Genomic DNA, 27,107 nt, shown 5'->3' with positions numbered 1-27,107 from the left:
TACACAGCTATCTGACAAATGATTCTTATATTTTTTAATTGTGGTGAATGTGATCAGCTGCATGGAACCGGAGAGATAGAGAGAGTATATCTTTAAATGAACTCATAAAACCCAATGAACCTTTCTTTTTATTATCTTGATCTTTGCTCCAGATTGTGCCATTGAAAACTACGGAAATCAAATTGAGGCTCGGGTCGTGCCCACAGTGCCCCTCTCTCAGCCTACAGTAGGCCTACATGCACGCGGTAGGAGCCAGTGCAGCCCTAATCCCCGCCGTCCGTGATTTAGCCTCTGGTCCTCCTAATTCTCCCAAAGCCCCAGCTGCTCCCCTGGCCGCTCCACTCTCTCCGCGACAGACTGCACACCGCTCGCTTTATTAATAATTTACCTAATGATTCAGTTCCACGATGCCGGCTGAAGCACCCCCACCTTCACTGTAAACAACTGCGCTAATTCCTGGTCCATTTTTTCTGTGTGTGTGTGTAAACAGGACTGCTGAGGTGAGCTATTTAATGGCTGATATTTTTTCGGGGAGGGAAGTGTGAGCTATCTGCCGGAGCGCAAGGAGAGAGAAGCTTCCATTTTACGCACCGAGCAGCGGCGAAAGCCCGGAACGACGACGTGTCGCTGTGCAGGCATTCTGCTATCTGCGAGGCTGCCGCGATCTGAAGAAGCGAAAAACGCAAGCTGCTCTTTCATCTCGTCAGCTTTGAGGAGGAGGCGGCGAGGGACCAGGGGTGTCCCCCCGTTTGTGTGTAACTCCGCGTGTGTGTGTTTGGAACAAGAGAGAGAGAGAGAGAGAGAGAGAGAGAGAGAGAGATGAGAGAGAGAGAGAGAGAGAGAGAGAGAGAGAGAGAGGAGAGAGAGAGAGAGAGAGAGAGAGAGAGGAAGGAAAAGAGAGAGAGAGATACGAGGGTAAAACAGATCGGACGCGCGGCGCTGGAGACAGCCGCTTTTGGACACGTTTTGGAGACAGAAGCTGCCCGACTGCAAGGGTTGCACACGGAAAAAATAATATAAACAGAACTTACTTTGCATCAACTCTCCCGTCCAGAATTTTTTATCAAGTTATTCATATTATTTCGGGGAGTTGTTTTTTTAAGCGTAACCCAATCTGCAAGTTTGGCCGCTGAAGGACGCACCTCGGGACTTTGGCGCAGACGTCTCCCTGACTTCTTGCTGCTGGACATGGGCGCATCTGTGGCCAGACTGCGGTAGACGGAGGGCTCGGAACTGCTGTCCTCTTTTCCTGCTATCTCTTGCAGAGTGGACCCACTTTTGAAAGAGACTGTTTTTCTATCTGGGCCTAAGGCCGACTTGTTTAAAGGTCCTTTTTTTGCTTCCGGCAACAGCGAAGAGACCAAGTCTTCCTCCCTCAACCCGCACTCCCTCTCTCACTTTTTTGGAAGCTGAACTTTTAAAGGAAAATGGGGCATTGAGAGGGTTGGCAGATCTCCCCACGCTATAATGGTACGTGCTGTGTAACTCAATAGTTTCCCTCTGTTGGCTCTATAGGGTAAAGTCTATAGGACTGAACATAAACCAAACATTGCTTGTGTTTAACGGAATCCCCACGGTTAGTTTAAGGCTTTTAATTTCTTTGTAGGAGATCCGCACTTTGTTGGCCGCGCGGAGCGAGATTTGGCTGTGGTGTGTATGAGGCCATATAGATGACGATACAACGCACCTGTGGTTGTGTGTGTGTGTGTGTGTGTGTGTGTGTGTGTGTGTGTGTGTGTGTGTGTGTGTGTGTGTGTGTGTGTGTGTGTGTGTGTGTGTGTGTGTGTGTGTGTGTGTGTGTGTGTGTGTGTGTGTGTGTGTGTGTGTGTGTGTGTGTGTGTGTGTGTGTGTGTGTGTGTGTGTGTGTGTGTGTGTGTGTGTGTGTGTGTGGTTGTGTGTGCGAGAGAGGGGGAGTGTGTGTATTATGTTTATATTCACCTATACTTGCTTGCCAATTTAGATAATTATGAAGCATTTAAACTCATTAATTAACCACAATAAGACCAACATTTAGTAAGATGACTGTCCTTATGACTTTCTCAACTACAACGAAGCAGGTTTAGCTCTATATTTTATATCTTTAAAATGTATCGTAATCTTTTTAATGAGTTTTCCTTATACTGCTTTCCCTTGCACTTAATTTCGCCTAAACCTTAAAGTCATACTAACGTTTTCATAATTCTCTGGTATAATATAAAACATATTTTCCCCAATTCAATCTGATTTAGCCTCGGGTGGTTACCATTGTGCAGGCTGAATTTATTTGCTGAGGCGTTTGAGTGGCCAATCCAGATTGACAAAGTGGAGCATGATCTTCTTGCGCAGCTCAGATCAAACAGAATAAAACACGCATTGCCTCCGCAGACTGCGGAGATCTGAAAGCCCAGCATAGGCCTATATGTGCAATATCAATCAATATTATTATGATGATGGTATTCTGAAAGCATATCACGAATCCGTGTGGCGCGTGGTTGCTCCACCGTGTTCCACCTTGCACACGGACTATCTTTTCTACCTGAAGTGGCTGCTAGTATTTTGTCAATGGGCACTTCATTTGCGTAGTTGATGACTCTTTATAGCGACTACAAGGGGGTGGGGAGGTGAGGTGGCACACAGGCTGTCTTTGTGCCCAGAGCAAGTGCAAAACAGCATGAATGAGAGCACCTCCGTATCATTTAATCATGATCTGAAAATCCAAAGAATATCTGGTTGCATGATGATGATCAAAATATATTTGTAACCTTGTAGAATTAAGACCAATATATATTATATTTCATTATTTGCTTGACTTATCTGTTTGTATAGCAGGTGTGTTCTTTTCATCAGATTACTCTATCATCAATCTATCTACTCTACATCAAACAATCTCTATCATGTTGCAGTTCAAAGCTTTTGAATTATAATGACCTCAAATTATAATGGCCTAAAATTGGGACCTACATTATAATTGATCTTCATTATAAACCCAAGAAATTACTGTTAATGTGTCATAAAATAACAAAGGTAGATTTACAGAAAACATTCTGAGGTGATGTGAAGTTTTGCAGAAACACAGATGTACAACACATGAAAGGGGATAAAAACAGTATACACATGTCAGTAAAAATTCAGATTTTTTTAGAAACACAATATTCCTTTTGCAGCGACAATGTGGCTCTTTAAACACTTGACCAAGCATTCTCGCTGTGCATGTTAATGATATTACAGCTATTCAATAGCCCGGTAGGATATTTGAGGTTGGACCTGTACATGCATATTACATAGCATTCAAAAAATGTTAACGCTTTTGTCTTTTGTAAACTAATAAAGATAATAAAAAATATAAAAACATCACAAAACTGCAGCAATGTAGCATATAATGTGCAAATTCAGAGAAAATTTCTCTCATTGTATGCAGCTTATGCGAATGATAACTGCTTGCATCTTGATATTATATTGATATTATTTAATTTCATTAATTGCCTGAGGACTTAATCATTAATAATTTTATCTGCTTGAGGTGTTTTATATATTGTCCAGAAAACATTAGCTTACATTTAGACTAGGGTTAGTCTAAACATCATCACTGAAAATGATTAAAGGCATGTATGACGAGTTTTCATTAAGTCTGCATCTTCTCATTTATTCCTACCAACCAGCCCTAAATAAATAACACTTAATCAAACCATGTGAATACATGTTTTCAAACATTTTAAATATTGGTGAAGGATTAATAACTTTATTATAGGGTCACCTGCCAAAGATGTTTGTGATGATGTAGCACCCAGTCAGACCTGCACAACAACACCAACAGGCCTCAAACAGTTCAAAATGTCACATGTCAGGCCTTCTAAAGGTGAGCGAAACATTGGCAGTGATATTATAATGCTCACTTTGTTTGGATTCTGTGCTATAATTTCACATTTGGTTGAATTGCGGTGGAGAAAACCTGCCAACCACAGAACCTGTCAGTCAAACAAAGCCAAGAAGTTATTGGTGCCAAGCTGGGAGGTAGGCGTGAACCGTACCATGTTATCAAATACATTTTTTCGAGTAACATAGTTCGAAGTGGGTGAGAAATTTTAAAAGAGCCTAACACGTTGTCTTTTTGAGTCATAGTAAATGCGTGTGTGAGTGTTTTGTAATGTAACTCTATGCTTCCTGGCCTTTGTGGTAAACTCTGCTGTATTAGAACCATAACCACAAGAACATCTCCCCACGGATCAGACCTTGTGTGACACAAAGGGCTGATTGTACCAGCCCAAACCTCATTGTTAAAAGCATAGCCTCTGCGGCGAGGCCTTAACTGTGGTTCGGCCATTCAAAAAGCATGAATAAGGATCCATGTAAGCCAGTAGCGTTGGGTTACCTGTGTACCGAGGTGGAGTATGGTGTGGCAGCGAAATGTTGCAGCCCAGGAAGTTCAGTGTTACAATTGGCATGGTGTTTATCTGAAAGCCAGCCCGTCGAGCAATATCAGTAGTTGACAGGCGATATGCCAGGCCCAATGAATCTCGGGGTGTGTCAGAATGCGCGCACTGTATAAACTTGTTTCACCGTACAGTTTTGGTGAAAGGAGGGTTTTTTTTCTACATGGAATTGGGACAGCTATTGTTTAGTCTGTCATAGTTACTTTCTATTTGTCAGGCATTTAAAGGTGTCAACCTCACCCAGCTAATTTGCATATACTTTAATGCATATGATTGATTGACTTGTACCACTAAAGGTAGTATTTCCTGCATACCTAAAAGGTTTTTTGCCCAAGTCATCTGGAAGAATGTTTAACTGCTACCTCCTACAGTCAGGCCTGCTTTACAGAAACAGTTAACACCGTGTGCCTCATGCATAACCCAAAATCCCACCGTTTAGTGTTGTGTTAAACACAACTGCACAATTAAGCCAAATGCAATCTTCAGCACAGCATCTTGGCTGTACTTCTGACCCAACAAAACCTTCAGGACTCACAAGTGGAGTGAAATAATTAGCCCCACTCTGCTCAGCGATCCATCTATCCTTCTTTTTTTTAATGCTGCCCCCCAGTTTCTCATCTTCTTTCTTATTCTCCCCGTTTTTCCTTCACCCCCCCTGAGACGGCTGTGTGAAAAATCGTATTTTTCCAACATTTCTCCCCGAGGTAGCTTTGGCAGGGACTCACACGGCGGCCATTTCTGCCTTTCATACACCCCTCACACACCGTGAACAGATCGCCGGTGCGGCCCGGTGTCTTTGAAGTGGTTGCCATCTCACGCAGGTTGGCTGGACTCGCTCCTTCTTTCTCCCCATCCCCCCCGATTCTCATCCTGTGCCTTAAACTTGGCAGTGTTATTTTCAGGCACCAAATCATTATGATAAGACACAATGGTGGTGATAATAATTATGGTTTTTAAAAGATGGACTGACAGTGGCAACAGTGCTTGTGGTCGATGATTATGCAGCAGCCAGAAAAAATGCTTTCTGGAAACGAGTAGGACTGCAGGTGTGCTTGCAGTGTAAGTTTTTGGTGTGTAGTTGGTGAATTAGTGTTTGAGCGTGTGTGTGTTTGTGTAGAACTGCAAATGGGAAATTCAGAGACAGAAAGACAGAGAGGAGGATCATTGATATGTTGCCATTCATGTGCTTTAAAATGGAGCCATCTGAGAACAAATTCCACCATCAGGGCCTTTCATACACAAAGCTCTGTGGAGGTGTGTGTTTGTGTGAGAGTACACGTGTGAGTGTGTGAGCAGGTTTCGGAGATCTCACCTCCAAAGAATTTGGCCATATGGTCGTCAACACATATACCCAGAGATAGAGAGAGACATAGAGAGCGAGCCAAGGGAAGACTGTGTGAAATAGTGAGGGAGAAAGTGTCTTCTTTTGTCAGTGTAGGCAGCAGGAATAGCATTTTCAAACACATCCTATAGCCCTACCTTAGATCAGATGGCGCAGACAACAAAAAAATCTCTATTGCATCCCCTACTCCATATATTTTTGGAGTGCGAAAATCTGTCTCAATTAACACATTTGCATTGGGCGATGATGGACTCCAAATAGGTCACTGACTCAATCTCCCGCCTCCGAATCTTCCCTCTAAAATGTTAATTAAGGAGGGCTTTGAGATTTTTTCGCTTAGGGCTGGCCATATGGGCCGGGCATATGCTCTATATATATAGTACAATATATAATTCATACACTGCTGCAGGAGAAAGTGTTTGGGGGCCTGGAGTTTTTTTGGGGTTTACTACAAAGGGAGTCAGTATGTTCTGGCCTCCCCAGTGGCAGGTACAGAGCTTAGCCATTCATTAGCTTCATGTTATTCACTGTTGCACAATGGGATTGTGGTTCATCAACACCTGTTTCCTTGGCTGACGACATAAAGAGGGCATTTAAACTCCTCTTTGTTGGTTGGTTGGTTAATATAAAATGAGAGCAAATTGTATTGTTGCAGTGCAGTGGCTTTTTGCATTGTTTTAAAGAGCTCATCGGGTCAAGTTAAGGTATGAGTAAAGTTGAGATTTTTGTACGTAAGATATTCTCAAACAGTCAGTATGTGTCCTCACATACTCCAGTTGAACCAGTTCTCCCCATGCCATCCTGCCAGACACCCATTCACCAGCAGAATGAGGCAGTGGCAGCCAATAAAAACAGTTCTTCCCAAATCGCAGCTTTTTGGGTCCGACTCAGCCAATCAGAGGAGGCTTGCTTGTGCACCTGACCTTGTATCTGGCCAGGCACAGCCAATTACAGGGATCCAGCGCACCTGATGCATTATGGTCCTCTTTCTGGTAGTCGACAGGCTCATGCTGGTGCGGGCCCCCACAGGTGCAGTGGATCCAGGCCATTATTCTGAGTGCCAGCCAATCAGATACATCGTCTCATTATCACAGACATGTCGCCTGGTAGACTTTGAGTGATTGCACTTTGTCTTGTGTGTGTGTCTGTGTGCGATGTGTGTATATCAGCATGCATGTGTATGTATGCATCCAAAAACTCTGCTATCCCATTCTCATAATGCTTTGCAGTCTTATCAGGAGGCCTCTCTCACTCCGTTCCTGGCTTCGTCCTCTTCTTGAAACTCAACAATGGGCACTGTGTTGCCCCCGTAAGGAGCTGGAGGCCTCAGCTATAAAAAGAGACTAAATTAAAAAAAAACATGTTTATGGACTAATAAAGATGATTAGAAATCGCACAATTGCAGAAAAATGGAAGGTTTACGAGTGCAGATTATCTGTAATAAAAAGCTGCGGGGAGAGACGGGGAGCGAGGGAGAAAGAGAGTTAGCTGTACAGACCTCTCATTGCGAAGGATATGAATAGCCTTTGTTTTCACCACAACTCAGGGCTGTGTGGTCTGCCAATGTCTGGCTCTTATTATGGGGTTTGTGTCTGCGTAAGTTGCATGCACGTGTGCGTTGGTGCGTGCGTGTGTTTGTGTGCGAGGCATAGAGCACATGGGCGTGGAGAAAATGCACATATATATATATATACGTGCAGGTGATTATATTTACAGGAGGGTGAGACTATATGTGCGTGCATTTAAGTGTTTCCACACACCACATGCACTGCTTTCTCTCTGCTCCTGTTTGGCTAAATAAATGTGGCATGGGGTCTTGGGCTGGCACAAGTGCGTGTGCATGCTTTTTTATCCGTTAAAGTTGTGAAATGAAATAGGATTTCACAGAACGGCGCAGCGGCTGTGGGATTTGGGCTCCCTTCGGCTAAGTAGAGTGGGATAGGTTGATCCAATCAACGGAAGAACTGCAAGGAGAGCCCATTTCACAGCTCCGGGCCCTGCCAGAACCCTGCCTGCCTGCTTGACTTAGAATACAAATGAAGCCCGCTGAAAGCACTCTTACACACACATGCATGCATGCACGCTGGTACTTACAGACAGCCTGGCTGGGGATGTATAGTGCAAGAGTTGAGAGCAGGCACTGTGCTTTCTGAGGAGCAATGACACCAGTAGAGGCAATATGGCCGTCTCACACAGCAAAGTTACATTTGAGGGTTGTCTCACAATTTAAAATGATTTCAGGACACCATAGGTCACTTTAAATGTCCCTCTGGATTTTAATAAATACATGTATTATTTCTGAGGGTCAGTATGGGCTTGAAAAGTATGTTTAAAACCAATGCATTTAAAAAGTTCAATCATTTTTATGTTATTATATTGTAATGATCATGTATATTTCCTCCTGTAAACTCATACAAAGCAACAGGTTCAAGCTGCCACTTAATTAGTTAATGCTAGAGAATTGTTTACTTACAGAGTTGTTGATATTATGAACAAATCCCTATTCTACTAAAATGATAAGTTTAATTGAATAACCGTCTTCTCTTTTTTCAGGCTACTGACACCTACCTGGTGAACGACGATCCTTCTAGAGGCCCTGGGATGCCTGAATGTTTCCTCGTGTCTGATACATATAGGGTAAATACACACACACACACACACACACACACACACACACACACACACACACACACACACACACACACACACACACACACACACACACATGCACGCACACACGCACACGCACACACACACACACACACACACACACACACACACACACACACACACACACACACACACACACACACACACACACACACACACACACACACACACACACACACACACACACAAAGACTATCTAACTATCTCTGTCATGTTGCTGTCCCAACATTTATTTTCTAGACACACAAACAAGCCACACAGCCCATAAAAATAATCCTTTTTTTTCTTTTGTAAAGATTTACAGCAGTTGAAAGGAGTTAAAGAGTTCGAAAGTTGCATCAGTGCATTGTTTGAGAATATTTTTATAGCCAGACTTAACCACGTTAACCACTTTATCATCGTCACTCTTTAAATCTTGCATTAGAGCTAGTGTGGAGTTTATGTATTAGGAAATACACACACATTTGTGTTGACGGTGTGCCCGTTAGCATTTTCATATATCCACTTCCTGTAAAATCTCCCACATGTCAACATGTACGTCCTGAACTCATCTGTCGACTGTGCTGACGGCTGGCAACAGTGCCCTGCAAAAACACTGCATTTCCTGAAAATGTCAACTTTTCTGACATGTATTTTACAAGTTTTAATTGATGCTTTGCTGTCGTTTTGCTTTTTGCCGAGTGCAGACACACGGTCCTCGCTTGGAGGACAAAGCAAGCAGCATAGCACAACATAACATTTAAAACTTGAAAAACTGCATACATGAGATTTGTTGCTTTCTGTGTGTCACGTGTTCAGCATGTGTTCTTTTTCATATACATTTTTGTAAAAAAACGCTCATGGTCTTAGTTTGATTGCATGGAATCCTGTCGCTTTGCCCTGTGGGCTCTTATCTGACATGTTGAGTATACTGTTTAAATTAAGAAATGATGACAACAGACAAGAAAAATAAATCTGTACGTTTTCTTCCTGTTGAAAACAAACAAAGTCAATGCGGTAATCCAAACCAGTCGGAGGAAAACGTATATGCAGCTATTGCACACAGTAAACACATCAAAAACAGCAGGCGTCACACATTGCTCTGCACACACACTCAGATTGCGAACAGATCCAAAGAGTCTCTGGGATCCTCACTGTGTATGATATGCTTGTTAGCCATAAAGGCCAGTCAGCCATTTCTTTCTGACTGCATATGCCTGTATGCATTTGACTGGCATGCTCTCTCCCAGAGCACACATACACAGCTTACTCAAACAATATTTACACTGTACGGCGTAGTAAACGCTACACTTACACACATTTTCCGTTCACATATTTCCTGCCTTTTGAAAGGCAGCCTCAACCACCTGTCTCACACATTTAGCATGCTAATGGCAGTAACAGTATGCTACATCACTTTCAATATTTAATGGCCTAGCCACAGGCAATGGTAAACAGCAAGTATTTGGGTAGTGCTGTGTGTCAATGGGAGACCACAACATGCTAACTTTAGACACACCATATGGTTTTCTCGTGTGCTTTTTAATGGCAAATGTAGTCTCAGAAACCACTAGAGCCCTGTGGCTTCAGGGGCTTTGAAAGGTGATGGCCGGACAGGACTGTTTGATCACAGGCAGAGGGAGAGAGAGAGAGAGAGAGTTTGGAAAGAAAACCTAAGCATCAGTGTTTTGTAACTTCTGTGGTTGCTATAGTTTGTTTGTTACAGCCAAGATGCCTGTTGAATACTGAGATGGATATCTGGGTCCAGACTGCAGCCAGAGACAAAGAGGGCCACCAAAGTCAGTCAGACGAAAGGGACAGTGTGTGTGTGTGTGTGTGTGTGTGTGTGTGTGTGTGTGTGTGTGTGTGTGTGTGTGTGTGAGTGTGTGCGTGCGTGTGTGTGTGTGTGTGTGTGTGTGTGTGTGTCTGTGTGTGTGTGTGTGTGTGTGTGTGTGTGTGTGTGTGTGTGTGTGTGTTTGTGTGTGTGTGATTAAGAGAGCAACAAGAGAGAGGTAACAGCAAACGATTACAAGAAATTAAAAGGGAAAAGGGTCACTAAAAAGAACCGGGAAAAAAGAGAAAATGGGGTGGACAGAAAGAGAAAAGAGGGAAAGCGAGGGAGCACACAAAGACTTTGGGGTTTGGGCCTGTGCCGTGTTGGGGTGTGGTTTGGAAAGAGGAGAGTCCATGGGAAAGGGATAGACTATACCTCAATATGCTTCACTTTTGTCCACTTTTATATAGTCTTTTTCTCCTTTTCTCATTCTTATTCAGTTTCTAGTTGCTTGTGCCAGTGTATCTTTGACCACAAGACATTTGTGGTTGTGTGCATATACGAGTGTGTATTCGTATGTGTGTATATACCGTACATTATATGCATGTGTGTCTGTGGTGTGTGTGGCTAAGTATCCTACATAGGCTGAGGTCTCGTAAAGTTGCACAGCTTCATATCCCCCTGAAAAACTTGGCATTCGAGTGCGGGGGTGACTTCAATCCCCCGAAACCGCACACACACACACACACACACACACACACACACACACACACACACACACACACACACACACACACACACACACACACACACACACACACACACACACACACACACACACACACACACACACACACACACACACACACACACACACACATTGTGTAAGACTTGTACACACAGCCATACGCAAATGCAGAATTGTATTCACACATAGGCGCACACACACACATTTCCAAACACTACACTCACACACATGCACAAGGCAGGGGCTTATGTATAATTGCCGGCACTCTGCCTGCATATATGAGTTTGATTAGGCTGAGGAGCAGGGAGCGGGCAAGGATAAAGCCAAGCCTGATTAGAAACAGAATGTATCGCTTCCATACAATAGGGCTCACAATGAAACTGGTTTAGACCACTTCGTCCTAGTTCAGGTATCTTTTGTTTCCATATACATATATAGTGCACTAGAATATGACTTGGACAGGGTTAGAAAAAGAAGAAAAACAGGAATGCGAGGGGTATCACTGCTGAATAAATTACAAAGCTTTCTGTAATGACTTTGGACATATAGTTTCTTGAGACCATTCAAGTACGTCCCTGGAAATGTTAAGTATATTTAAATGTTCCTTCACATGATTTTCAGACTAGGAGTTTCTCACCATAAACTGCAGCTATGACCGACCGTACAAAAGGAAGCTGACAGAGTTGGGCATCAAATCCAGCCGTGACACTTTGTAAACATTTATGAAACACAAATATGTTTGGCAAACCTTTGAGCTCCCTCAGCCACATTGTCCATCGCACACATTTAAATTACAGTAACAAAGACTCAAGTTAAGAATATGGGGCCTCTTCTACTTGAGACACTTGAATTAGTTTACAATGTGGGGAAAGCTTTGTGTCACCATCTCCAGCTGACGGGCTGAGAGAATACCACGGTAAAATCTGAGTTGTAAACTTTAAACCATTGCTTCTGTTTTTGTCACTATGTGCAACAGCGAAGGATCCGAGTGTTGAAAATAGATTACATTTAGGAAATCTGCCTCCTCAATCATCTGTATTTGCTCTTTACTCAGTACTTTTAAAATCAGATTTATACTGCAAAGCCACATATATATTTCAGCATAATAATGTAGCAAGGTATATGGAATGTTATTGTAAAAACACAAGAAAATAAATAGTATTTTTATCAATAAGATAAGTACGTTTGTAAATAACAAAGATGTTAATTGTTTGGCAAAAAACTAGGTCTTGGTTTATTTGTTCTAAACTTAGATTTGTTCTATCTATCTATCTTTATGTTCTGGCATTGAAAGAAAGATAGAATCTGAATATTTTATTTTATTATTATCAACACCAGCTTAAGTAAAAACGCGGCAACAGTATGACTGAATGTGTGTTGCACGGGAGGAAAAGTACATAAATCCCTCAACAACAACAAAAAACCTATGACAAATATAAACATTGTTAGGGATACCGCAACAGAACTGTAGCTCCAGGTGGAAATACTACAGAGATATTAGATATTCTATAGGTCTTTTTTATTTGTATTCAATGAAACACGATGAGGTGACTGAACTCACCACTGAGTCCACATGCGCACTAAAACCCTACAGCACTGCAGGGTTAGCGTGTCTCATGCGATTCCTCTCTGGAGTTTTAGCGACGCGCTGATTCTGGTTTTTAAAAAACGTCGATGAACATTTTAAATACTGTAAGGCTTGTGCGGATTCCTAAAGAGAAGCGTAGAGGGGGAGAGAGCTAGAGAGAGAGAGAGAGAGAGAGAGAGAGAGAGAGAGAGAGAGAGAGAGAGAGCGAGAGAGAAATAAGGAGGGAGGGAGGGAGGGAGAGAGAGCTGCAGAAACTTTCCCCTAAAGTTAGTGCGGAGCTTTCACTGTGAGTGAGGCGGGGTTACAGCCTGGACTGAGCCACAGCGGCTTTGCAATGCGGCACCACAGCGAACCTCCATCCAACTTAATTATCAACTACTCCAACTTTCATCTCTAGACACAACCATGTACTCCCCTTACTGCTTGACACAGGTATGACAATGATCGCCATTTTTCCATGCTCTTCTTCGTTGCTTTTTTCCGGTATAGTGCGCCTCCGGTTTGTTTCTACTGTATGTGGTTACAGTGTTGTGTGTGTGTCCACCGTGCTGCAGCTGCTTGTCATTTGTTGCGTTTTACGGACCTTTTTCCAGCCCTGCTCGCTTTTCCCCGATACTGTCTAACCTCCCCCTTTCTCTCCCCCTTTCTCGCGCTCCCTCTCTCTCCCTTTCTTTTAAATGGCACTCCTCCAACGGGCTTTCTTGAGCGTCTCATTGCGCATGGTTTGGAGAGAAAATGGCGCTTCTCCCAAATCTATTTTATATAAAACGGAGGTTGGAGAAAGGGGAAGAAGGACTCGGTGATTTCACTATTGACGACTAATTACTGACACCATGAGGCAACGATTGGCTTTATCGACAACTGTAATAACGCACGAGTTTTGTTTTAACTTGACCCGTGGAGTGGGACTCTTTATTTTTTTTTAAACGAGTGTTTGTGACTTGCGGCTGTTACGGAGGTCTGCCGGTTGTCATCCGCGTTCGGCGTTGGGGGCCTTTAGGGTCACCGTGTTCTCATTCATAACTGTCCCTCATTTACCTGATTCCACTTCGGCAGTTTCTTTTTAAAATAGGCTACAACTAGTTTTTGGATGTTGAAAACGACGAGGGTGGGCGTGTGTTGTGTGGAAAGTCGGAGCTGCAGGGTTGTAGTTTGATTAATCACAAATACAGTTGACCTTTTAATAAGCTAATTATGTTATTATATTATGTTATTTATCTTAATTGCACAGGCAAAATGTAAAAAGAGAGCACTGAATGGAGCTCTTTTTTTTTACTGTTTTTCCAAGAGGATATTTCGTGCGTTTTAAAAGGCCGGTTTGGGGTTATCATTTAGTCCCACTATACGCAGGGGAGTAAGTCTTTTTTTTTTTTAAATCGTCTTTAAACAATATGAAACAAATATTTTAAATACGATGTCCTGTTTGAATACGCATCTCGTGTTTTTGAAATTAAATGCACAATGATTGAGTGTGTTTTGACCTTTCCGGCCTCATCTCCTGTAGCCTGCACCCCTGTCTCTAAGCAAGCAGAAATAGGTCTGGACGTAACTATTTATTGGCTGAAAGCCTGGAATCACACTTTAAAGTGTTTCTATTACAACATATAATATTTAAATAATAAATACCTACACAGTTAAATGACAGGGCAATGCCCATATATCCTTTAAGCAGTTAGTATGTTTTAACAAGGGAGGAACTAATTAGGCTTGCTTCTTAATTGTACTTAATTCATAATGATATTTTATTTCTTAATGTTGTTAATGTGCTGAAAACACCTTGTTCCAGTGTGTAGATACATTTCACCTAAACTGAACTAACAGCTCACATGAGCAAAGGTCAAGTCATAAATGACCTTTTTTTCTTTCTTGCAACGTCAAGATTCATTTGCAGTTCATGAGTATATATTTAAAGTAATAGTTTTAAACTAAGCTGTAGTTCACAGATGAAGAGAGATGTAGAGTTAACAGAGAGCTTCAGCGCCGAGCTTCCGTTTCAGGCCGCCGCAGCTCCGTTTCCTCTCTGCCTCTCGGCTTATCACATTAAATGCAGGTTAATTTCAGTATTTTACCATTGAATCCCTTTAAAAAAGAAAAGACAAATCAAGTTAAATATACGTTTTTAAAGCAGAAGGCAGTGTGGATTTTTTCTGAGGTCAACACAAGTCAGGAGTTGCAGTGCAATAAACTAATTATAGGGTTTATGCATTATAATTTTGACTTTGGGAAAGGATTTAATCCTCCTCAGTGTTATTTCAGGCCTTCTGACCAGATCTCAATATGTATTTCTCAGTTTGATAAACAGCAGTGATACAACATTGTATTTCATCGCATAAACTGCAGCAAAGTCAGAAACCGTGGCTACATCATAATCATTTAGAGCACTTGGAAAGCTTCTGTCTTTTTCCATTTGTGTTCTCTTTTATGTAGCCTACTTGACCTTTTCTGCCGTCTGTTAATTTTAGACTACGAGGGATACATTTTCTAATCAATAGTCTATTTGATTTGCTCCGTAAAATAAGTCCAACAGCCCTATACTGCATATTTAGCACAGATAATTTCCCAAGCCTGGTGGTATGAGGCAGAGGTCCGCATCGAGTTTCCTCCTTCTTTCCATTAATTAAAATTAATTGGCAGCAGATCCTCTCGCACGAGCGCCGCATGGACGCGTGCTGCCCATATGCGCGATACATATTGATCTGCTTAGGCTGCTGTTACTGCGTCTCCCGGCCCGGCGGATGGATATCAAGAGCTGCTGATTTGTCCGCATTCTCTCATATCTGCTTCACATCGTGTTTGTAGTTAGATATGAACGCAGCTGGAAGATAATAGCAGTCCAAATTAACTTTAAACAACGCTCGGTATCTGCTCGTGGGTTTCTAAGTAACACCACTCTGTTCCACACCCGTAATTGAAACTTGACTCGAACATCCGCCTTTAATTTGCTTTAATCGTCTGTTTAAAAGATCTGCGGTTGGTTGCGGCGAAAGGCGGGATTGTTTGTTTTTCCTTAAGGTGTGTGGGTGTGTGTCCTCACCATATAGGCGCACATGCATGAATTATACCAACGTGCATGGACTATGTACCCATTGTCCATTAAGACGGTGTTCTTTGATCTCAGCCGTGTAAATAATTCACAAATCACAGAAAACATGCAAAACTGGTGTAAACAATATACAATGTATTATTAATGGTGATAAAAGCTTTCCTGGAATGGCCTGATGACGGACCCGAGCAGCCAAAAAAGTAGTCCACATGCACTTTCCAAACAGCACCGAGATGTTTTTTTTTATTTTTTTTACGTGGCATTGTTTAACATCCTTGTGACAAGTGTATTTGCATAAAGTTGTAATGCGGTTTGAAGGTCGTGGAGGCGTCGTTAATTAAAACTTTTATGTGCTGCGTTTTGAAATCAATTATTGCAGACTTCAGTTAAGTCCCGCTTATCCAAATGAGATGTGGGCTGCTAATATACCGCACATCTCACAAACACTGCCAACTTTTCTAAAGCTTTGCTGCGAACTCAATAGATGTAACACTGTGCGGGAGATTGTTTCGCTATTTCCGGCACAGATCACACGCAAAAAAGAAGTTGTATTTGCTTGCTCGACTCTTGCTCGTGCTTCATGATCTAATGATTTGCAGTTCTGAAGTGTTTGTTTTTTTAAGATTTTGAGATCAAATGAGTGCTTGAAACTCACTCAGCCGTACAGATTGGCAAAGCACTTGAAAGCTTTCAGTGAAAGCCATACATACTGTAGCCATGCCATACCATAGCAACAGAACAAATGTGGAGATTTTGTAGTCTATCTTTGGTGATGGAGATAAAGGCACTTATCATCTTAACAAAAGTGCTTGTGAAATAGTGCATATAAAGTCTGTGTATGGCAATATGTGTGCAGCCCACGCAAGCATATGAACAATATATCTTATATTATATATTTGTTTATTTCATCTTCCTGTTTTAGCCACCAGCTTGTGTGTGCTTGAGTACATTAGGTGTGTGTCTCCTGCTAAGTTTTGGGCCGATGGCTCTCTTGCGTCAGCCCTCGTTTCTGGTTTCACTGGGATCGGACGCTGACGGTTGTGGTGCTATAGTGTAAGCCGAGGTGGGCCTGCACGATCTGGTAACATACCAAGCCTAGCCGGCATCACTTTGCACCACAAAGACACACACATAGACACTAATCCTGCTCACACAGAGCTAGTTGGTAGGCACAGCACAGGCAGCGGAGAATAGGTTTGCTGTAGTGGATGGTAGGCAGGGGGAAAGTGGCCCGCCAATTGTGCCAGGACGACAGGCAGGCAGGCCGGCCGGCAGTGGGTTGCAGGCTGAACCCAGGGGTACATTGTGTTCTTTTTACTTATTCATCCTTTCTGCTGGAGGCAGACCAGGTCCACCTTACACGGCTTGGCCCAGAATGAGAGCTGGTATAGGCAGCGACGGAGGGATGGGACGGAGGAAGGAGTAGGAGAAATGGCACATGTCCATGTCAGTTAAACAGTGATCGAATATATTTCTATTAAATGTAGAGAAACTGCATTTGTGTGAGGGATGTGTTGACTCATGAGGTTTTAAAAAAATCTTGAAACAAGTTCTTTGAATATTTCACACATTGTGCATCCTATTCGCCAAAAGTGTGGACAAATTTAAATATTAGTTTTTTCTTTCAAAGTTTTTGCCACGGAGGAGCCGTTATAAAACCTCAAAAACCCTAAGATAGCTTGTGGACAGCCCCCCTCTGCATGTCTTTGTGTGTGAATCAGTCTTAGAGGTGAGATAAATCCAGCAATGTGCTCATCCCTTATCTGTGCAGTCTTCCTGACCGCCCAGAGAAAATGGATTTATCCCGCTTAACCGAAGCAATTGGCACAACAGGGTAATAGGTGGTTGTCCCCTGGATGCATGTGCATATGTGTGTGTCCGATATGTGTGTGTCCGTGTGAATAAGTGTAACCCCCCCGCCTCCTAGTGTGGATTAGGTTTATGCTGATCTGTGGCCAGTGGAAGCAGGCAGTGCCTATAGCGGTCTTATGTTGGTCTGCGATATGTGTTTAACAAGCCATGCGACCCACACGCGTACATGCGCACACACACACACACACACACACACACACACACACACACACACACACACACACACACACACACACACACACACACACACACACACACACACACACACACACACACACACACACACACACACATCTGAAATCAGGCTGAGCACTCACGTATGTTATAGACAGATAGACGGACATGTGGTGGAGGAGCAGCAGTGTCAGAACATCTCACTTTGGCCTTTGCCAACTTTTGGCATGGGATAAGAAAGTACTCCAAAATGAAATATCTGCAATTATCCTGCAGACCTTTTGTTGTTGCTCACAAATACATGTCATGTTTTTGGCGGGGGGGTAAGTATTGACTAGGTTATATGAATTTGGGACTGATAATTATATATCATCTGTGCAAGACTGCTATTATTTTTTCACAGGTGCAAAAACTAGCAGTTTACACTCATTTACGGTGAGAATACTTTAGTTTGCAAGCAAGTTATGAGATGATCAGACAGGAGGAACCCACAAGGTGTCAAGTGATGAGAAGATACAAGAGCCAAGGCACTGTGTACTTCTTGCAGCTGCTTGGGACAGACTCCCCTTCACCTTCATCCCACTCCTCTTCCTCCTCACCCTCCACCTCCTCAATTAGCTCTTTTCAAAAGAGAAGTAACGGTTAGTAAGATATCTGCATTGTTCGAGGATGAGCCTCAGTTGTTGTTGTTGTTGTTGTTTGTCTGTCCCTCTCTCTCTGTCTTTCTCCATCCCCCTCATCTGTCGCCCGTTGGTGTGTTTTTCGCTCTTTTTGATTTTCTCAGAGCCTTTTTTGTGAGGGTAACCCGTCTGAATGGGACAATGCAGCCTAGCGTGAAATTAAAGCTCTTAGTTAGTTTGGAGTTGCTCAAAAGAGGATTTTACACATGCATGCATTCATACACCCTCCCATACGCTATAGATATAGCTAATTAGAGGAAGTACACCCTATGTCGAGCATCAAGGGCCCAATTAAAAGAGTAGGGGAAACCTCGGCGCACAAGATCTAGGCCAAATCAGCTCTGTGAATGCATCTCTATGCCATGCGTGTGAACAGCATGTCTGCCTCCTTAATCCAGGCGGGAGAATATGGACACGACTGATATGAGGAACACAAGTTTCATTAACATATGCATGTCACGTACTCTGTAAGTAAATCAAGAAAACAGTCGAATTGATCATTCTGACAGGCTAGCGGCTGAGCTGCTCTTGCTGACTCTTCCAAGTCTCAATTTGGAAGTAGCCTCCACTGAAATGTCTGTCATGCACGCACATTAGAGTTTTTTGTTGTTCATGTCAAAGGCTTTCTTCGTGCAATTTCACAGTACAACATTGAAGTCTGCTAACTGTTTTTACTTTGTCGAAAATTGTTCCATGCTGCTTAAGAATGTAAAGCATTAAAACATTTAATGTTAGCCTTCTTAGAATAAAATGGAAGTGCGGCACACCACAGTTATAATAACATTTGTCTCCAGTTAGGAGGCATGTTAGTGTGTAATTCCAGCGGGAAGAAATCATTTGTCACATAGGTCAAGTTGTCACAGGAGTCACAGAAGTCACAGAAGTCACAGAACTCTGCTTGCTGTGTGTGTGTGTGTGTGTGTGTGTGTGTGTGTGTGTGTGTGTGTGTGTGTGTGTGTGTGTGTGTGTGTGTGTGTGTGTGAGACAGTTACTTAAGTAGGAATAACATACAAGTGATATCTGAAATATCCACATAACATAACAAATTAATCTGATAACTGACGCAATGGCACCAACCATTTTACTTCCATGATTATCAGATAGAACACACACACTTACATTCCATTGTTGAGTCTTATTTCCTCAGTGTAACTGCTGGCCGTAGAGGCCTGCAGTCGCAGCACGGCAGCCAGTGAATCCAGTTAGTGAGTCAGACTTTGTGGAACACAGAGTGCTGCTCTCTGATCCTTTCTCTCTCACCCTTACTCTGTCTCTCTGAGAGCCCTGGCAGCTCGCCAGTGGTGGAAAAATCTATAAGCCATTGCGTAATATACCATATCTTTACCGCGGTTGAACCCATATGCAAGATCCACAGCTGTGTGAGCACACAAACACAGACATGAGTGTGTTCATGCCTCTCTATGTGTGAGACAGGACAGACAGACAGACAGGGGAGAGAGACACACACAGACACAGAGTGGCTTCTTTGTGGCTAGTTCTCAGTGAGTACCCACATATAAACAGTATCACACCACTTTGATCAAATGCTGCTGGTAAAATATTTTCCCGGATAGACAGAGAACGGCGGTCTGTCTGATCACTCTGTGGAGTGCGAGGCCAAAAGGAAAGTGAGCTGAGGCCTTGCAAAATATCTCTGTGATTGAGTCGGGTGATGTTAAATATGGAAATCAAATTAACTTCATGTTTTGCTTTAATGACATATAAACTCCATGGTAACACCACCAAAAGCCAGTGGCAAAAAGTGCTATTCACTACTAAAGTATGCACATCTTTACAATGGAAATGTAGCAGGCCGCAGGCTGGGTACCTTCCAGGACTTTAATGTTCGACACTCTTCTTGTTCGCATTTCCACAAGATTTGGATTCGTCCTTGCGATGTGTTTGATGCTGCGTTTGTGCTTGTGCAGGCCTATCTTCTGTCCGCCTGCACCTGAAGCTTCTCCGGGAGCTGTGTGTGTGTCTGAGCTCCTGAGGGAGGATAGTGTTTTTATTGGCTGCCTTTAAAGTATGTCTTAGTCACTTTCAAACTTTCCTAAGTTATTATTTTGATGCTGTAAGGTCATGAGTTTCATCTCTGTTATTGCTCTTCTTGACACACACATACTTTAGAGTCAATGAGCAGCACTGTGCCCCACAGACAAAGTAGATAAAGATAATAACAAGCTGCTCACAGTGAGTGGATTCCTGTGTGATAATTTAAATGACATGAAATGCCAAACACTGCCTAATCAGTTCTCATCTTCACTAATACGATCCACTCAGCCAGTGATATTGGCCATCCACATATCACATACTTGGACAGATTTGTTTTTGATGGTGGTGATTATTATTAAATGGTCTGTAATGACTGCTGATAATCCCCATATGCAGTCAGGCATCCTGGTCTTGCTGGGAGGCAGTTGTTTGTTAATGTACCAGTGAAACCTTAAACACATACAGATGTGTGTGGGACAAACCACAAACTCAACTCAGATCCCTGCCATTGTTTTAGTGGGTGTTTGTACTTACATTTTCCCTTCTTATGGACATTTCTCACCCAACGTGCAACTTTTCGGCACAGAACCCCCATATTCAACTTACTTTCCTCCCCCTCGGCTACATGGTTGAACGGGTAAAACTGTGTTAGTGTGGTGATGGTGGTTTGGGCCGCGGGGGAGTGTGACATCTCTATGAGGGAGGTAGCTTCAATAAAAAGTTGGGTGGTAGAGGGATACTGCATCATTTTTCACTGCATGCATTGCTTATGAATGTGTGTGTGTTGTGTGCGAGGCTGACTGCTGATATGTTTATGTTTATTGACTCAAAGAGACGGGCCGTGGCTGCGTACACAGCGGTGTACGGGTGGCAGGGGTCCAGGCTTGGGGGAAACGTGTGTGTTTAAAGTACACACATGCCTAATTATGCTGATTTAAGCATTCTTGCGGTCCTCCCTCTGGCTTGTGGTGAGTTAACTGGCACAGGGGCGTCCAGCAGAGAGGGAGAGGGAGGGAGAGCGGGCGTGAAGATAAAGCATACAGAAAGCTCAATAAAGAGATTGATTAAATAAAAAAAAAAGAGAAACGATGGTAGTGGGCTGCAACAAAGTCAGGGCTATTACGCAGAGAAATGTGTTGTCCCAGACGCCGGTGAAACAGAGGAAAAACACACACCGCCGTCAAACTTCCTGGCAGGTTTCTTCCCTCCTTACTTTTGAGTGATGAGCGCGCCCGCTCTTCGTATTTATTTTTATATTCAGATGTTATGAATTGCTCCGGGAAAGGCCGTCCCTTTTCCCAGCAAGAGGAATTAATACTGTTTAAATGTTCTCTCTGGAGTCTAAAAGGAGGGCATTTTGCAATGGAGTTTGGAGGTTTATAAGTGAAAACCTAACCACTGCTAAATAAACAAACTGGGGATGATGAAAAACTGACCCTTGTTTGTTGACTCTGCTCTCTGGCCTGTGGGTGTGCACCTGTCTGCTGTCGCTTCATGCTAACCAGGCAGTTAACGGTGTCTGTGTGCAGAAGGTGGGCAAGATAAGGGAAAACCCACATGAAAGAACTACATAAATTCAACTAAAATATAAGTTTTACAGAAACGTTGAATGCTACAGGTCTGAATAATATATAATCAAATATAAGCTGTCGGGTTGTTTTTTGCCTCATTCAGCAACTTTTAGTCATATTGTTAACAAAACCGCAGTCCTTGTGTGTCGAGAGACTCCTGCACCTCTACATTATGACTTTGTTGCCTCAACATTATCCCAAACACAACATTAACACTGAAGAGTACATAAAAGGCCTGCAGGTCTGCAGCAGCGCAGAGCAGAGATTGATGAGGTTGGCCAGTGTGTTTTCTTTCACGCAGGTGATAAAATCCTGCTGGAGAGGCAGGCAGGGCTGCTTAGTGTCTCCGGGTTCATTCGCTGAACTGTTTGAGAGAGGATCCGCCGACACCACATCTCACATGTGCTCCCATCTGAAAATATGCTCTCACTTTCCAGGCACTTCATTCCTATCTTTTTTCTCTCTTTCTGTCTCTTTCTGAAAACCTCCCTTTCACTTTGTCTGCTTTTCTCAATCTCAACTCTCACTACCCTCTCTAAATAACGTGGTTTACTTCAACGGTCTCTTTCTCTTTTACCTCATTCTTTCCAGCCCCCCTCCTCTACTCCTCTCTTTCGTTCACTCAGGAAGAGCCACAGTCTTATCTGGGATATGTTGGATTTGGTGAGCTTAAAAGCCACTTTACTAACTCCCTGTGTGCCTCTCCTAAGAACAGTGCACAGTTTCACCATTCGCTAGGCTTTGTCCGTTGGAATGCTGATCATTGGGCAACATTTTTACTCCCTATGGCCTCTTAATGCTAATCCTTTACCTGACTCTCCATCTTCTTCCACCCTTCTCTTTCCACCGTCCGCTTCTTTTCTGACAAACATGCTTGATATACACATATTGGGTTTCTTTGGTGATGTGAAGGAATGCTAATGTATCATAACCATATTACAGTACTTAGAGGAGGAAAATGGTGCCAAGTGCTATCTGGAGAATCAAATCTCTGCGTAAGAGCCTTCTTTCCCCTTCAGATTGAAAAACGGTGTTTCTGTTTTGATTTTCCTCTCTGGAAAAATAAAAGCTGAAAAGCCCCTCTCAAAGACAATAACGTTGTTGTATTCAATAATGCAATTTCTCCAGGAATTGGAAAGCCAGCCTAAATAAAGACTCGGCCAAATCCTATTTTGCATCTTTTTCTTTTTGGGCAAAGAGCTTTATTATTGCCCACATCATTTCCCTATATGTGGTTTTTTTAAATCACGATCCACACGATGTCTCTATTCATGTGAATAAATGAATGATTTGCATATAGGATCACAACTAAGAAAATATGTTTTTCTATTTAATTACTGGACTAATATTTGGAAAACTAAGTAGTTATATCTAATCTCACAAAAAATGCAAGTTAATGATGAGTGTAATTCCAGTAGCGGCATGGCCAGGAAATGACCAGGCCGGGGCAGGCCCTCTCTGGCGTGAGGCAGGCAAACTCGAGAGAGGGATTTGCTCGTTTTATTATTAGGCCTGAGTGTGTTGTTGATGGAGCGGCTCCATCCATGTTGACTCACAGAGAGACAGCGGTGATGGCTTCACTGAGCAGGGGTGTCAGGCTTGGCCGATGACTCAAACTCCCTGAACAGCACTGCAAAGGCAAAACCCTTTTCTGTGTGTGTGAGTGTGCATGTGCATTGGAATAGATGTGGGGAACCTTTTGTGTGCGGTGCAGGCCATACTGCGTTTGCATGTGCGTGTGTGTCTACACTGTGTGTCAGTTTCAGTCCTGACAGCCAAGAAGCCTCAGCAGCATCTGACGTGGCAGCTCGTGCTGCTTTCAGTCCAGCTCCCTCCTTCTGGCTCACTTCTCTGTGATACTATCTTTTCATACAATCACATGTTTATAAATGGAGACCGACTGGTATTTCATACCGGACCAGTTTTCCTGAGAGTTGATAAACAGTGTATCGTTCGCTGCAAAATAACATGGCACATTTAGAACATTTATTGCAGTTGAGAAACCTAACGTTTTTCATCTTTTATGAGACAACTTTTAAAACTTGGCAGGATACTAAGAAAAAAAGAAAAAGTCATACAAATATTTCACTCACTATGAGGGAGACGAGAGACCATAGTGTCGAATAAAAAGCTTAAACTGTTCTAGTGTTGGTTTGCATTGTATTGTAGCTGTTTACTGAAGACATTAAAGTTAAGATAAAACTGCTCTCTTATACATTTTCTGATAATGTTGAAAGTTAAAAACATTTACAACTATTATATCCAACACTGACACAGCTTTAAGCTTGGATCAGTGATGCAACATTTTACTTTTTGTTCCCTCTTACTTTTTCTCTCCCATGCCTGTTTATGAGGTGCCTTATCATGGAGGTGGGTTTTCTCCATGTTATGTCCCCTGTGAGGACATGCACTTATGGCTGTCTGCCTGTGGTGCTGTGGTGCTCCTGAGGTCAGTGCGAGGTGGTAGTTTAGGGCTGGGGAAGTCAGCGAGCGCGGTCACAGAGGAGATAACTGCGCGCACATTCTCCCCGAGGCGCCCGTCTGCATCGTGTGTCTGCCTGTCCTCCCCTTGCTTTGTTGAAGGACACATCTTTAAAAAAGGAAAGCACTGGTTTAAGAGGATAAAAGTTTCAGAATGATTTCGCTTTTGTGAATGTGTGCTAGTGTTTACGTGTGTGTGTGTGGTTGTGAGGGCTCTTTGTTTCTCGCCTTGCATGTGTTTGTGTGCGCCCTCTGTGTCTTCCGGCCTGACATGGTGCTTGCCCTACAGGGAATGCCACTCAAAATGGGCAGAGCGACCTTTAACCCTCACACTGCCAGCTCAGAGTCAAGGATAACTCGCTGCCACGTCAAGAGCTTGTCTCGCTGTAACCCAAACTCTGTCAAGCATAGCAGAGATTAAGACCCGGTTCTCAGGAAGCCATTTGGAACAGACACCTTTTAACCCTAATGGGATTAGAGTCGCATAGGAAGCCACTTGGAGCAGCCACCCACTCTTAACCCCTAACACTAGCAACTCGGCGCAGACAAGGCAGAGTGCACAGGCAAAGGCCCAGCTCATATCATGCCACAGGGAGCGGGCACCGTTTAACCCTCGCAGCGCCAACTCCGCAAAGGCCAAACTCCAGCTCACATGATAAGCAGAATTAAATCTGCAAGCTTCACTGTTCCTGATAGGGAGCTCACTGGTACGGAAATAGGATCCTAATGCAAAAGGGTTGGTTTCCCATCTACAGAGGCGGTTGCAACAAACGTTTGCAGTGTTCATTGTAAAAGTGAAATTGTGTTCAGCATGCTATGAAGTTCTGTTCTTTTATTTATCGAGCACTTTCTTCTATTTTTTTGGGGGGTTTAGAAAATCAGATTACTTAACTTTTTCTGGAGCTATTTACAGATTATATAACTTGTGGAGACTTGACCTGATTCAAAACAGCATAATAAAAAACAATCAATAGTAGTTCCTTTTAAGGAAATAAGAAAATGTCCAGTTTTGACAACCAACGTTTCTGATCGGTTTTTAAAAGGTTTTTATAAAGGTTTTATAAAGCAAATCGTCATATAATCTCATCACATGATTATTTATTCTTTAAACAGCAAGATTTGTTTCACCCACCGCTCATGAATTAGCTCTGTGGTGCGATGTTATTTGGAACAATACATATCCTGTATTATGTTTTCAAAATATAAAAGTAGTTGGCTGCTGTTCAAACACATTTAACACATTTTAAACCACTGCACATTGCTTTTATTTATAATACTGAACAAATGTAGCGTTCCTGTGCTCCACTAATGCCCTGCTCAACACTGAAGGAAGCAGTCAATCATGCAAATATAGGGATATAATACATTCCGAAGGTATGAAATAACGTTCCAACTGTCCTTGGAAATTATATATTTAACACTAAACACTGACAGAGGATAAAACATTAAACTGCAGGGATACATAAAAAGTATAATTTATCAACAAGATACTTTCCCTTTAAGGGAAGTAGGGCTGAGTGTGTGTGTGTGTGTGTGTGTGTGAGAGAGAGAGAGTGAAAGAGATGGAAGAAGAGAAAGAGAGGGTGAAGGGAAATTCTGCACTTGCCTGTCTGGCAAAGGCCGAGGAGTGAGTGCACAAGTTTGAGTCCGGGTGAGTCAAGCTGTGTGAGAGAGAGGCAAAGGGAGGGGAGAGGGAGTTCCACCCTGAAAGAGTTAAGGGAAACGGAGGGAGAGATGCTAGGAGACGGATAGCCTTTGAGATAGAGAGTGCACAGGCAATTGATAGAGAGGTGGTTGAAGTGCAAAAACAATATAGAGAACAGGAAAGAGAACAGTGTTAGAGAGGGAGAAGACTTGCAGAGTAAGAGGTGAAAGAAATAAAAGAAGGTATGGAGGTGATGGTGGTAGGGGGCACAGATTGAATGTGTGAGTCGGGCAAGTGGTAAAGCATTTGCATAAAGGGTGAGGGCACTCTGCCCGGCTTTGGGGAGAGGTTGGCATCTCGCCGTGCCGACTGGCAGAACGAGGAATAAAAGAATGAGGGGGAGCGAAAGAGTGCGAGAGAAACTCTCTCAATAGTGCATCTCTTGTGTGAGGAGAAGCAGGCCTTGGCCGGTGGTGGAGCAGGGCATGGCAGGGAGGGGTTATCGGGTTTCATTATCTGCTTGATTCCTGCTGTATTTGCTAACCATGAGGTTGAAAGCCCTCTCTGCAGCTGTAGGCAGGGCAGGGGAGCCAGTGTGTGCCGCTGGCATGTGCCGACTGGAACACTGTAGGTGTGTGCAGCATGTGCTCCTGTTAGCAGTGAGACAGAAAGTGTGAGACAGATGCTCTCCTTCCCTGTATTATTCAAGCAGAAAGCTGCCACACTCTATTATCACACACACACACACACACACACACACACACACACACACACACACACACACACACACACACACACACACACACACACACACACACACACACACACACACACACACACACACACACACACACACACACACACACACACACACACACACACACACACACACACACACACACACACACACACACACACACACACACCAAGTATAACACTGCTCACTTGACCTTATCAGGAATGGTCGCCCTTGTCTAGGGGAAACGCTGTACTCTGTTTTACTGCTACGTCCTCTGTCGGAAAATGCCAAACCAACAATGTGTGTACAGTATGTGTGTGTGTGGCTTTGTGTGTGTGAGTAATTCATGGGTTTTTGTGTGTGTATTTGCTACGGTGAAGCTTCAGAATCCTCTGTA

The 27,107-nt window shown here is 43.1% G+C and overlaps 1 protein-coding gene across 6 annotated transcripts in view; it reads left to right on the top strand.

Moving 5' to 3' along the window:
• Positions 1 to 922: 922 nt before the first annotated feature.
• Positions 923 to 27,107, top strand: part of nfixa (nuclear factor I/Xa) — a 106,863-nt gene continuing 80,678 nt past the window's right edge. For 4 of the 6 annotated variants that reach the window (XM_034082301.2, XM_034082274.2, XM_034082282.2 and 1 more), the window contains exons 1-2: positions 924 to 1,470; positions 8,305 to 8,388. In XM_034082301.2, the coding sequence (XP_033938192.1) occupies positions 1,468 to 1,470; positions 8,305 to 8,388 (87 nt within the window). In that variant the 5' untranslated portion in view covers positions 924 to 1,467. Of the gene's footprint in view, positions 1,471 to 8,304; positions 8,389 to 12,764; positions 12,943 to 27,107 lie in introns of those variants that run through there. The other 2 variants (XM_034082292.2, XM_034082257.2) reach the window with 2 other exon arrangements.

This window comes from Pseudochaenichthys georgianus, chromosome 1 (assembly GCF_902827115.2).
Source record: "Pseudochaenichthys georgianus chromosome 1, fPseGeo1.2, whole genome shotgun sequence".
In the NCBI taxonomy this organism is placed as follows: domain Eukaryota; kingdom Metazoa; phylum Chordata; class Actinopteri; order Perciformes; family Channichthyidae; genus Pseudochaenichthys; species Pseudochaenichthys georgianus.
The sequence above is the reverse complement of the archived record's forward strand: the minus strand, read 5'-3'. Positions and strand labels throughout refer to the sequence as shown.